We start from the raw sequence: 13,652 nt of genomic DNA on the forward strand, positions 1-13,652 counted from the left end.
GGCATTTCATTTTCAGGATTATTTCTGCAGTGAAGGTGTTGTGATAAGTTGTGTAACTTTTTTTTTCTCTCATTTTCTTGTTCTGCCTGATCTATTTTTAGGTTCAGAGCTTTATGCGGGGCTGGTTATGTAGAAGAAAATGGAAAACTATTGTTCAAGATTACATTTGTTCTCCTCATGCAGAAAGCATGAGGAAAAGGAATCAGATAGTTTTCAACATGGTGGAGGCTGAATCTGAGTATGTGCATCAGCTTTATGTGCTTGTGAACTGTTTCCTGAGGCCACTCAGGATGGCTGCAAGCTCAAAGAAGCCGCCCATCAGCCATGATGATGTCAGCAGCATTTTCCTCAACAGGTACAGGGGCTTTCCTTTGGGTTTTTTGAGGTTTTTTTATTTCGTTTTTTTTGAGTTTCTGTGACTGCTTCTTCCCATTTTGGTTCAGTTCACGCTAGTGAGGTTTGGCCCTTGTTTTCTGGCTCTAAAAGGCAAAGATGCTGTTGGTGATGCCGTTTGAAACCAGCAAGATCTCTTTACGTTCTAACATTTTATGTCTTCCTCTGTTAGAGGAAGAAAAGGACAAACTGTACCTCTTGGGGCACTTCTCATAATTTTCTGTCACCTTTCCTGTTTCTTTTTCTTTTAAGAGAGCAAACTTTGACTTACTGGCCTCATATGATCCTGATAAAACTCTGAAGATGAGTGTATCAAATTTTCGATTTTCTGTTGTCCTGCCTAGGGAGTCTCCTTCCGTCTCACTTGTCTTTTCATATCCTACAAAAAAAGAATTGTTCTTTCTTTAAGCATCCAAGTACTATTGTAATCAGCATGTACAAATAAGCCAGCAGGCATCTCACATTGGATATGGGATAGGGATTGCAACCAGGTCTACCCCGAACTTCTAAGAAATAGAACATGTTCCTTTAGTTATGAGGCAGGTTTCCTTTTCACTGTTAGCATATGCTTTCTACAGCAAATACTATGTGTTTTTTAGAAGTACTAAACTAAAATTTTTAAATAAAAGGAAGCACTTATTTTCATAACAATAACTTTCTTCTGTTTTTTTCCTAGCAAAGTGCAAAATGTACTACTAACCAGGAAGAGATGTTTCTCTGTGAATTATTAATCAGAAAATAAAACCAAAATTGTCTTTTTGTTTGTTTAAATACTTGTTTTTCAGTGAAACAATCATGTTTCTTCATGAGATATTTCACCAAGGCTTAAAAGCAAGAATAGCTAACTGGCCTACCTTAATTCTAGGTAAGTTACTTTATTTTCTCTAGGGGTATACATTTTGTATTTATTTTTTTTAAATTCAATAAGGACTTTAAAAAAAAAATAAAAAAGATGACTTTTTAAAAGGGAATGCATTTGCAGAATTAAAACCACAGGATCTGGTGTAGTGAGAGTCCTGTGTGGGCAGTAATGGTCTGTATATGAGGATTCCTCTGCCCTAAGCATTGACTAGACTTGGGCCCCTTATTTTTTGGTGATGTATCTGACTATTAGCTAATCAGAATAGCCATGGTTTGACATGTGAAAGAGCCACATTTAATGTTTCTAAAATGTCAGTGTATTGGACACAGAACTTATTATTGTAATTCACTTCCATAGAAAGTAGTACTTCCTTTAAAAATATATTTCCAGAGATGGGTAGTTGGGAAAAAAAAGCATTTCTCTGCTTTTTCTAGCTGACTTATTTGACATTCTGCTGCCAATGCTGAACATATATCAAGAATTTGTTCGGAATCATCAATATAGCCTACAAATACTGGCAAACTGTAAGCAAAACAGAGATTTTGACAAACTCTTGAAGCAATATGAAGCCAACCCAGCATGTGAGGGGCGAATGCTGGAAACTTTCCTTACTTACCCCATGTTTCAGGTAGTCTCTGTGTATTTTTTGTGTATATTGTTTTTGGTTTTACTTTTTGGTTGTTTCATTTGGTGTTACTGACATTATAATAGATTGAAGGTTCCTCTTGCTTAACTAAAAATACTCTCCTGCAAATTAGTTTAAATTTATTTTGTTATTATACCAAAACTTTGCCTGTAGAGGTCTTTTCTCCAAATATACTGGTTTATCTTTATACAGAATCTTATGTAGGCTGGAGGGGAGTGTGAGACAAAGAAAATTTCTGAGAAACAATTCTTTGACTTATCCCTTCTGATAAAGTCCAAAGACGGATGATACATCTCATATAGCAAATCAGAGCAGCCACAAGCATTTTACCAGGAATACATTTGCAACTTTCCCCTCACTTTGTTCTCCAGTGACTTGGTCTGTGGAAAATGAAAAATATATTGCAAAAGTTGTGAAAACTTTACTTATCTTTCTGGGGGTTTTTTTGTGGTCTGTCTGGATTAATATTTGCAGCTGTTTTAGGATTTATGTGAAGCAGTGGTCTGATAATTTTGTGTCTGTTTCGTTTAACCTAGTGTTTTACTCATCAGGAGAATAGTGAACCCCCTCAGTTTGTTCAGTTTTTGGCAAAACAAATTAGGTACATTTAAGGGACATCAGTGACTCTTAAGTTAGTACCAGTTATTCATATTAACCTAAGGAGTCATTAGCACCTGCAACAATGCTTTTCTAATCTTTGAATTGGTATCTTTTAAAGTTTTTGGAATTTCCTTTGGTTGAGCTGAAACAATGTCATGAGAGGGAGAGAGGGGATCCTGTTCAGATGTGTTGGGTGATGTCATTGCTAATGACTTTTCACTTAGGCACCATGTTGTGTCTCCTTCTCCGAAATAACTTCTATCAGACATGTTCTGGTTATAAAGCTCTGAAGGGTCCTCGTGCTACCCCGTAGCCTTTAATAGTCAAATACTGCATATTTTTCAGTGAAGAATTTTGTCCAGTGTGAATTTTACCTAAATACAGACAGGTCAGCTGGCACTTTCAATGTCACAATAAAATTAGATGCACATATCCTATTAAAATTGAGGGAAGGTATGTCTACATTTACTGACTTTATACCTTACTTGTTTCAAGATTCCTAGATATATTATAACACTTCATGAACTTCTGGCTCACACACCACATGAACATGTTGAGCGAAAAAGCCTTGAATTTGCTAAATCTAAACTAGAAGAACTTTCAAGGTAAGATTTTTCTACATTATGTCTGATAATTTTGAATCAAAGGTTTTGCAGTGAAAAACTTATTTTCTTTGTTTTGATTTGGTTTTGTTCCCTTAAAAAAAAGTATGTATTTTAAAGAAAACTATCAAAATCAAAGCATAAGATAATGAAAAATAACAAAAATATCTTAATTTAATATTTTATCTCTTTTCTTTTTCTTTTTTTTTTTTTTTTTGGCTAGCATAAATATACAGGTTTTGGTTAGGGGAGAACAGAATCAGTATAGAAACCACCTACCCCTGGGTTATGAACAAAGTAGTTTTCCTTACATAGAGAAATAATTTTTTGTTTCATAGTTTAAAGAAAAATGACATTTTCAGTATTCTGGGTCTTGAAAAGTACCAAGTTCTCAACCTGTGCTATAGTTTTTGTGCATTAATGTAATAACTAATTTTCACATATGCTTCAAATAATGCCAGATAATCAGGAATTACAGATGTATTTTGAGAACTGATGCTCCCTGCAAAATGAAGCTCTTCCCTGAACCCTGCAGACTGTTCTCAGATGTTCCTCTCATCAGCCTAGTGGGAAATGTGGTTCTCATCCCTGGGAAACAAAGTTTTCTGCTGTGAACAAAGAAACCCTGAGTGAACTCTGAGATATAAATCTTGTTTGTCTGGATTTTTCACCAAATATGTGCTTGGAGAATATTTGGTTGTAAAAGATACGCACAAATCAGCTTTGGATTGGCTTCATCTCATAAGTCAGAGTTCATTGCTGATCTGACTAACTCATCACTGAACATTCAGAATTGAAGGCTGATTGATTGTTCTCGGCTCATAAACTGTATAGACTGTAAATATGAAATTTTGTGACTCATTTCCATCTCATCAGTGTAGTTCTGAGGGAGGAGTAGCTTCCAAACAGTGCAGTCCAGCCCAGTTCAGGAAAAAATTATGTATCATGCCTTTTTTGTTGTGTCCAACAGGGTGATGCATGATGAGGTGAGTGACACGGAGAATATCCGGAAGAATCTGGCCATAGAGAGAACCATAGTAGAAGGCTGTGACATACTACTGGACACCAGCCAAACTTTTATACGCCAAGGTAAGGCATTCTTCTTTAAATCTCTCTATATTATCATGGAAAAACTGCATTAAAGCCAGCAGGGTTCATGTTGCCATCATCAGCCAGGTCACCACACTGGGCACAGCCAGCATCCTAAACCTGCTCGTGGTCCGTGTAGGGTAGGCCACAAAATGACCTGAAGTCAGATAATTTTGGGCTGTAGTTGGACAATTCTGTGCTGTTTTCTTCAGAAGCCTTGGAAAACAGCAGCACATTAGTAAAGCCCCCATGGAACACTGCCATACATTCTGCCTGGACTGTGGTTGTCAAATGGATGGAGGGAAACACTGTTTTCCTTTCTGTCTATTGATGGAACTTTTGAAAACCCTTTCTACCAAAACTAGTTATTGCAGAGGTGGGATTTGTTGTAAAGTTTCACAAAACTGTGATAAAATAACTTTTCCATTTAAAGTAAGTGTCACTTTTTACCAGGAACTGCAAACTGGTTACAGTTCCTATTTGGTGGGGTTTACTTTACTGCTTAATTTTCTTCCATTTATACAATAATTTACTTCTGGATCTCTTAAAACAATTTGGTGGATTTGTACACAGTAAATACAGAACTGTAGCATACGATTTCAACTGGGTTTTGTTCCTTAGTGCTGAAAAGCATTAAGTATAGTCAGGAAAGATTAGGAATATAATTTAGGTGCATCCCTGTATTAAACCTTTTCCAGATAACCTCAGCAGAACATTTGGTATTTAATGGTATCACAGTTGGTGATTAATAGGCTTTGTATGTATTCTGAAATGCATCTTGTACTGTTTCTGTAGTTATGTGGCCACACTACGAAACTTTCTATAGTAACTACCAATATTGTTCTCGCAACAGTCACTATTAATTTACCTGTTTCTTCATTAAATATGTGCATTTGTTACCTGTGAGGTATTTTAAGAGTTATGAATATGGCTTTGAGGAAAATACCAAGTTGTTGCATCCACAGCCAAAAAATTATAGGGCTGTGATTACCCTAGATTGACTTGTACCATGCAATTTAATTAAATTTTAGATTTTTTTTCAAGATTATTACAATATTTTATATTTATATATTTATTAGATTTTCCTCCTTAAGACTGATAATATTTTCTCTGTGTACCCACTGTTTCATCAATAGAACTTACAGTTTTTTCTGTGAGAGTAAGTCTGAACAAGGTTACTGTTGGAGTGTTAGACCCAGGCAAAACCCATAGTTTCAGTAAAGTAAATTCAGATTTATTTCTAGGCATACAGTCAAAGGACAGTGGACAAGAGTGTATGTTACAGAAGAGTGCATCAGTTTATCTTGTGGAACACCCACTGCCTGTGATTCTGTGTAAGTGCAGAAAGCTGAATAGAGCCCATGGCAGTAGGGTCACCTTGGTAGAGATGTCCATCTCCTCTAATTTCCATTAGCCTTCTGTTCTTTGTATTGATCAGTGTAGATGGGTTCAAGAAACCTCTTTTTCAGCTTAAAAAACGAGAGAGGTGCCTTTACCTTTGTTTAGGCTTTTTCAATGGATGTTAATTACAGCTTTGCCTATGTCATATACTTTACTTCTTTAAGAAGGGGCTGATTCTGTTGAGTTTTACAAGTTGAGACCATAGGAACTATCTCTGGCAGTGCTTTGCACTGTAGCCTATGGATTCTCCTTCAAGTTTCTTGGGGTCTGATTCTCCCTATCGCTTACTTAGATGAAGATTTTATTGTCAGGCACACAGACAATTAAGGTAAATTTTCTTTAAGATCCCTTCTAGTCTCTGCTGCTCAAAGTAGCATCAGCTGGAGCAGGTTGCTCTGTGCCGTATCCAGTCAGGATTTGGTTTTTTCCATGGATGTAGACTCCACAGCCTCTCTGAATGAACAACCTCTCCCAGTGTTTGACCACCTGAATGGTAAAAACAAACAACAAAAGAAGTAACAAACCCCCCAAACTCCAAAATGGAGAAAGCCAAACTGGGTTGCTAAATCAGGCAGCCTGAATGTAGCTAAAATTTTTTCTATTCCTCGGATTGGACAAAGCCTGACAGTGTGACTACTCTGTCAGCACAGAAGTACTGAAAGTGCTTAGGCCTGTAGCTGAATAAAAGATTACACTGTTGTCCAAACTATACTGTTAATGAATGTCCTAAAATTAGCTTCACTTGTTCATTGCAACTGTACATTGGCCAATTGTGACCATTTTTTTCCTTAAGAGGAAATCTGTAGAATGCCCAGTGAGCCAATGCCCAGTTTCCTTAATCACAAAAGCCTGATGGGAATGCACAAGGTCCTTCCTTGATGTCAGCCCTGCAGTATGTACAGGAGATGTGTTTCTCTCTGTAAATATAAAATAGAGAAAATGCAGTCTCTCTTTCCTCCTTTTAAAAAGTTTATTTTGTTTTGCCTTATTAAAAAATAATATTTCACCTCTGTCTAAGAACATCATTTAACCTTCAGTGCATTATAGCAGAGCAAAATATGTTAGTCCTGGAAGCATTCTAATGAAACTAAAAATAAATAAAATAAAAGTTACCTGTGAAGTTAAGTCTGTAAGCATATAATATTTATAGATACTACTATTCTAATAAGCAAAGCAGAAATTGAATGTACAGGTTGAATATTTCTACCCTAAAGGTATAGATAGAATTTTAGGAGGAAAATGACACAGAGAGCTTTGTACTGGGAATTGTTTGAGCAATTTTGAAGTTTTAAACATATTTGTTGGCCTTGCAATGTCCCTTTGGATCTGAGGGACCAAATGAGAATCACAGATTCAACCAGGTTGGAAAAGACCTCCAGGATCATCAAGTCCAACCCATGACCCATTTCCACCCTGCCAATTAGACTATGGCACTGAGTGCCACATCCAGTCTCTTCTTAAAAACCTCCAGGGATAGTGACTCCACCACCTCCCTGGGCAGCCCATTCCAATGGCCAATCACTGTCTCTGTAAAGAATTTCTTTCTAATGTCCAACCTAACCTTCCCCTGGCACAGTTTAAGACTGTACCCTCTTCTCCTACTGCTGGTTGCCTGGGAGAAGAGACCGACCCCCACCTGGCTACAACCTCCTTTCAGGGAGTTGTAGAGAGTGAGGAGGTCTCCCCTGAGCCTCCTCTTCTCCAGGCTGAACAACCCCAGCTCCCTCAGCCTCTCCTCATAGGACTTGTGCTTGAGTCCCTTCACCAGCCTCGTTGCTCTTCTCTGGACCTGCTCCAGCACCTCAATGTCCTTCCTGAACTGAGGGGCCCAGAACTGGACACAGCACTCCAGGTGTGGTCTCACCAGTGCTGAGTACAGGGGAAGAATCACTTCCCTGGTCCTGCTGGCCAGCACTGTTCCTGATCCAGGCCAGGATGCCATTGGCCTTCTTGGCCACCTGGGCACACTGCTGGCTCATGTTCAGCTTCCTGTCAATCCAAACTCCCAGGTCCCTTTCTGCCTGGCTGCTCTCCAGCCAATCTGTCCCCAGCCTGTAGCGCTGCAGGGGGTTGTTGTGGCCAAAGTGCAGGACCCAGCACTTGGCCTTGTTAAACATCATACCACTGGAATCAGACCATCTCTCCAGCTTGTCCAGGTCCCTCTGCAGAACCCTCCTGTCTTCCAGCAAATCCACACGCCCCCCCCTCTCGTCCAGTTCATCAATAAAGATATTAAACAAAACTGGGCCCAACACTGATCCCTGGGGGACACCACTGGTGACCGGCCACCAACTGGATGCAGCCCCGTTCACCACCACTCTCTGGGCCCGGCCCTCCAGCCAGTTCCTAACCCAGCACAGAGTGCCCCTGTCCAAGCCATGGGCTGCAGCTTTTCCAGGAGTGTGCTGTGGGAGACGGTGTCAAAGGCTTTGCTGAAGTCCAGGTAGACACATCCACAGCCTTCCCCTCATCCAGCAGGCAGGTCACCTGATCATAAAAGGAGATCAGGTTGGTCAGACAGGACCTGCCCGTCCTAAACCCACCCTGGCTGGGTCTGATCCCATGTCCATCCTGTAGGTGCCGCATGGTCACACTCGGGATGATCTGCTCCATAACCTTGCCAGGCACTGAGGTCAGGCTGACAGGCCTGTTGTTTCCTGCATCATCCTTCAGGCCCTTCTTGTGGATGGGCATCATGTTAGCCAGCTTCCAATCATCTGGGACCTCCTCAGTGAGCCAGGACTGTTGGTAAATGATGAAGAGTGGCTTGGTGAGCTCTTCCACCAGCTCCCTCATCACTCTAGGATGGATCCCATCTGGTCCCATAGACTTGTGAGGATCCAAGTGGCTCAGCAGGTCACTAACTTCTTCCTCCTGGATAACAGGAGGGCTGATCTGCTTCCTGTCTCTGTCTACCAGCCCAGGAAGCCACTTGTCCTGAGGACAACCTGTCTTCTTGTTGAAAACTGAGACAAAGGAAGTGTTAAGTATCTCAGCCTTATCCTTGTCTTCAGTAACTATGTTCTCCTCCATGTCCAACAAAGAACAGAGGTTTTCCTTGCCCCTCCTTTTGCTATTGATGTATTCACAAAAACACTTTTTGTTGTCCTTAACAGAAGTGGCCAGATAAGGTTCAAACTGTGCTTTCACCTCTCTAATTTTCTTTCTACATGACCTAACTACATTCCTAAACGCTTTATGAATAGCCAAGCCTTTTTTCCAAAGGCAATAGACTCTGTTTTTCCCAAGTTTCCTGCATAATCTCCCTGTTCAGCCAGGCAGGTCGTCTTCCCCACCGGCTTGCCTTTTGGCACATTGGGACAGCCTGCTCCTCTGCCTTCAAGATTTCTTTCTTGAAGTATATCTATCCTTCCTGAACCCCTTTGTTTTTAAGGGCTGTTTCCCAAGGTACTCTCTGAACCAGCCTCCTGAATAGGCCAAAGTCTACCCTCCAGAAGTTCAGGGCAGAAGCTTTGTTGACGCCCATCCTTACTTCACCGAGTATTGAAATCTCTATCATTTCGTGGTCACTGTACCCCAGATGGCGTCCAACCACCACATCTCCCACCAGCCCCTCTCTGTTTGTGAGCAGCAGGTCTAGCAGGGCCCCACCTCTGGTAGGTTAATTTACCAGCTGGAGCAGGAAATTATCCTCTATACACTCTAGGAATCTCCTAGACTGCCTCTTCTCCCCTGTGCTGAGTTTCCAGCAGACATACGGCAGGTTAAAGTCACCCACGAGAACAAGGGCTGGTGATTTTGAAACCTCTGCCAGCTACTTGTAGAATAATTCTTCATCCTGGTTGTGTGGTCTATAACAGACTCCCACCAGGATGTCAGCCTTGTTGGCCTTCCCCCTTCTGATCCACAGGCACTCAACCTTATTGTTGCTGACTTCCAGTTCTACAGAGTCAAGAGACTCTCTAACATACAGAGCCACCCCCTCCACCTCTCCTACCTTGTCTATCCCTTCTGAAGAGCTTGTAGCCACCCATGGCAGCACTCCAGTCAGGTGAATCATCCCACCACGTTTCCGTGGTGGCGACTACAGCACAGCTTTCCTGCTGCACAATGGCTTCCAGCTCCTATTGTTTGTTACCCATGCTGTGTGCATTGGTGTACATGCACTTCAGCTGGGCTGCTGATTTCACTTCTAACTCTGGCTTTCACCCTTAGGCTCATCTGTGGAGAGCCTGGTTTCAACCCCTTCCCCCTTCAAACCTAGTTTAAAGCCCTCTTGATCAGCCCTGACAACTTATATGCTATGGCTTTTTTGTCCTTGCTAGATAGATGAAGCCCACCTGACTCTAGCAGGCTTGGTAGCATAAATTTTGCCCTATGATCAAAAAACCCAGAATTCTACTTGTGGCACCAATCCTTTAGCCACCTATTGATAAGATGGGTTTTCCTACTCCTCTCCTCGTTCATCCCTGCTACTGCAGGAATTGAAGCAAACGCCACCTGTGCTCCTGTCCCATCAATAAATTGACTCAAAGCCTTAAAGTCCTTTTTTTAATTGCCCTGGTACCTCTTTTATTGATCTCATCACTGCCAACCTGCACTACCAACAGTGGGTAATAATCAGAGGGCTGAATTAGCTCGGAAGGTCTCTTGCTAATATCTGTCACCCTGGCTCGAGAAAGGAAGCAGACTTCCCTGTGGGATGGGTCTGCTCGGCATACAGGACCCTCAGTTTCCCTGAGAAGGGAATCACCAACTACAACTACTTTTTTTCTTAATAGCTGTGGTTGTGATCCATCTAGTAGATGGGGTGCAACTGGGAGACCCTCCAGACAGATCTTTGAGTGTCATCTGCCTGACTCTCTGGGTCCAGGGCCTCATACCTGTTCTTTAAGGCCACCTGGGGAGGTGATGGGGGTCGGGAGGGGATTCTTTTAAGTCTCTGACCAGGGACCTGTTTCCATTCCCCCCCACCTACTTGGTCTGTTCCATCTACCCGATGACAAGAGAGGCAGGGCTTCTCTAAGCTCGATGTAATGTTGCATAGTCACCATTCATTCCCACACATGGAAATTATCTCCTTTCTCTCTCTCACAGCTGAGGCAGGTAGGATGTTTTGCCCAGGAGAAATGCACAACAACCAATAAGTATTTATGGAGTTTGGTGAGAATTTAAGTGAACCTAAAACATTCCAAATTCTTTTGCACAGTTCTAGCACAACTTTACTCCACTGTTTTGTTGCAGTGACACGAATCATGTTGTACATGTTCAGTTTAAGTGTGAAATGGCTGTCAGAGAATGCTGTTCTGTGGCAGATTTACTGCTGTGTATTTTCCTGTGTCAGTAGAAGTTTATATATCAATAACTTAAGGTTAATGAAATATATAAAGGGAAATAGGTGTAGAAAAATATAGATAAGTAGCAGCTTTATCAGTTACCTCAATTTCTCTGTTTGGTAGTTTAAGAACTTTGAGCAAAATAATTCTTTTGACAGTGTAAAGAATTACTAATCTAATATTTCATGGATGGTTCTTTCAGGCTGGCATTGTGTCAAGTTTGAGCTTTGACACATGTCTTCTTGCCTCCAGAAGAGGCAGGTCAAAGACCTCCTCCCTTTGTCCCATGAGTTCTTTGGTGCCCTTCTGACCTTACTCCTACCAGGGAGCTGTCAGCTACCTCTTTGTAGCATTAGTTTCCTGCTGGTTTAGCTCTATTAGCTGGCTAATGTTGGAATAAGATGCAGTGTAAGGGTGATAGTGAGGATAGATGTGTGGGAATGATATTAGGAGGTCTCTTGGCTGCCCTGTCTGCTCACAGCAAGTTGTATGATAGAAATCTCTCCCTTTGATATGTAGAGGAGTTGCACTGCACTACCGAATTTAACTCCAGTTCCAAATTTGGAGGTGATACACATGGTGGTATCAATCTGGAAAAGCTGGTCAGAGACTGAGGTATGAAACAACAGAGGAGCAGAGCTGTCCCCAGCCTGGAGTACAAATTCAGACTTACATAAGAAGGTTCAATTTAGTCCAGAAGTGTTTTACTGATAACACATTTTAGATGAGCTGTGGAGCACTGAAAATTATGCAGCACAAGATAAGCAGAAGAAATGTGCTTCATTTCCATCTCTCTTGCACACAGGCTCACACACATACAACAAACTCCTTTCCTTCAAAACATATTCTTTCCATTCTCTGTCTCTTTGACTTGTAAGTAACTTGTCTTTTGCAAGTCTAGTAGCTGTCAAAAGTGCTTTTTGCTGCTCAGCTACATTTTCTGATCAATGAGCTATTAGTGTGTTTAATTGCATAATTAGCCCAAGATCTAATCCTGCCATGCACATAAGTATTAGTCATACTTGTTTGAATCTATTTATGATAAAAACCAAAGGGAACTTTTGCAAAAAAAAGATGATTGACTTGTGCTTCAGAGACAGACTGATATACATTGATACTAGAATGAAGAGTTGCATTTATTAACATAATAATATTGAATGCATTAACTTAAACACTACCTACTAAATATTACTTTAATACGGTAAATTTTGCATCTTTATTATCAGGTTCCCTTATCCAAGTCCCTTCAGTTGAGAGGGGAAAGCTTAGTAAAGTTCGCCTGGGCTCATTGTCTTTGAAGAAAGAAGGAGAAAGGCAGTGCTTCTTGTTTACAAAACATTTTTTAATTTGTACTAGAAGTTCAGGAGGAAAACTGCATCTTCTCAAGGTATGGACTTTACAATATGTTTAAGCTACACAATAAAAACACATTTTGGTGAAATGTCAATATTATGTTATTTTATGGCTTTACACTGAGGTTTGCCTGTAAGGTTATAAACAGAAGTGGGGTGATAAACAGTTATTAACTGCTTTGTCCTTTGATTTCAAATAATGGAATTCAGCCAACATTATTACTAACTATAGGATTTTTCTAAACCCAGTTAATTCTAATAAGCTGGGGTTAGGAATAAGGCATTGATGTATCATATGAAGCAGTGAATAAATTCAGTGTATGTAGCACTGAATATAAGTCAGTTTTCAGTGCATAAATCAGCCAGTACAATCCTGCAGAATTGCCAAAGAACATTTTCAAGAACTCTAATAAAATTAGTTTTAAAAGTCAATTCTGTTTCCTGGACAGCACATTCTTTTAAACTGAAATGTCATCTAAGAACAATCTAGTTATGCTTACTTAGAAACAGGCTTTTATAGGGCTGACTTGTGGATAAAGAGATGCTGGCAGCTTACAGGGTGGATTATGTTGAATAGAATTTTAATTTGACATTCTGGGAGGTTATTAAGACTGTTTATGGGCTTTCTCTCTTTGCACATCTTAAATAGTTCAAGTACTTTGCAAAATAATTAGACTATAACAGAACCTTTAAAAAACCCTGTATCTATTTCATTTAAATTCAGGAGAAGATGAAATTCTGTTTAACTTTTTTGGAACCTGTGTACAAGTCCATATGTGATGTGAATTACAGTGTGGTAAAAGTGAAAGAAATGTTGTATGTTGTACTACTGGATTAAAAAAAATTATATTTAATCTGTCTGGGTTTAGGTCTTGAAGAAAAAATGTGCATGATGAAATTGATATATCTACCTAAGAACTCTGAGTAATGTAAAATGTTAGAGTAAGTTGTATCAAAGTTTAAAAATAACTGTCATGACAAATGGGAACAAATGACGAAATTTGTGAAAATTGTTCTTTGTTTTCATAGACAGGAGGTGTTCTGTCATTAATAGAGTGCACATTGATTGAGGAGACAGATGCCAGTGATGATGATTGTAAGTTAAATTCAGCTGTTTGTGATAATTATGGTTTCTAGTTTCCAAAAATTGCTACCTTTTTTTTTTTGGTTTTTCGTAAGAGCAAATTGATATGTTTTCTCCCTGCATGAAACCAGAGGAATACACTGGTAAACTGATTCAGTACAATGAATGTTTCAATAATGGACATGCTGGCTCAGGTAACGGTTTGTTATGTTATATTTGTTTGTGCTGTTGACATCCCACATCGGATTTTCAAGAGGACGGACTGAAGGAATGTGACAAATTATTTGCTGACATTTGTGTATAGCTTCACCCGTAGGATCTTGGAA

At 40.1% G+C, this 13,652-nt stretch overlaps 1 protein-coding gene across 4 annotated transcripts in view; it reads left to right on the forward strand.

Annotated features, from left to right (window-relative positions):
* The window catches only part of RASGRF2 (Ras protein specific guanine nucleotide releasing factor 2), a 128,935-nt gene that overhangs the window by 51,756 nt on the left and 63,527 nt on the right, over positions 1-13,652 (forward strand). For all 4 annotated transcript variants that reach the window (XM_051810837.1, XM_051810834.1, XM_051810835.1 and 1 more), the window contains exons 5-11: positions 102-355; positions 1,179-1,258; positions 1,690-1,883; positions 2,997-3,106; positions 4,074-4,192; positions 12,117-12,277; positions 13,272-13,338. In XM_051810837.1, coding sequence (XP_051666797.1) covers positions 102-355; positions 1,179-1,258; positions 1,690-1,883; positions 2,997-3,106; positions 4,074-4,192; positions 12,117-12,277; positions 13,272-13,338 — 985 coding nt within the window. The remainder of the gene's footprint in view (positions 1-101; positions 356-1,178; positions 1,259-1,689; positions 1,884-2,996; positions 3,107-4,073; positions 4,193-12,116; positions 12,278-13,271; positions 13,339-13,652) is intronic.

The sequence above is a fragment of the Manacus candei genome, unplaced genomic scaffold (genome assembly GCF_025592945.1).
Source record: "Manacus candei isolate 608988 ecotype Guabito, Panama unplaced genomic scaffold, ASM2559294v1 h1tg000079l, whole genome shotgun sequence".
Lineage (NCBI taxonomy): Eukaryota > Metazoa > Chordata > Aves > Passeriformes > Pipridae > Manacus > Manacus candei.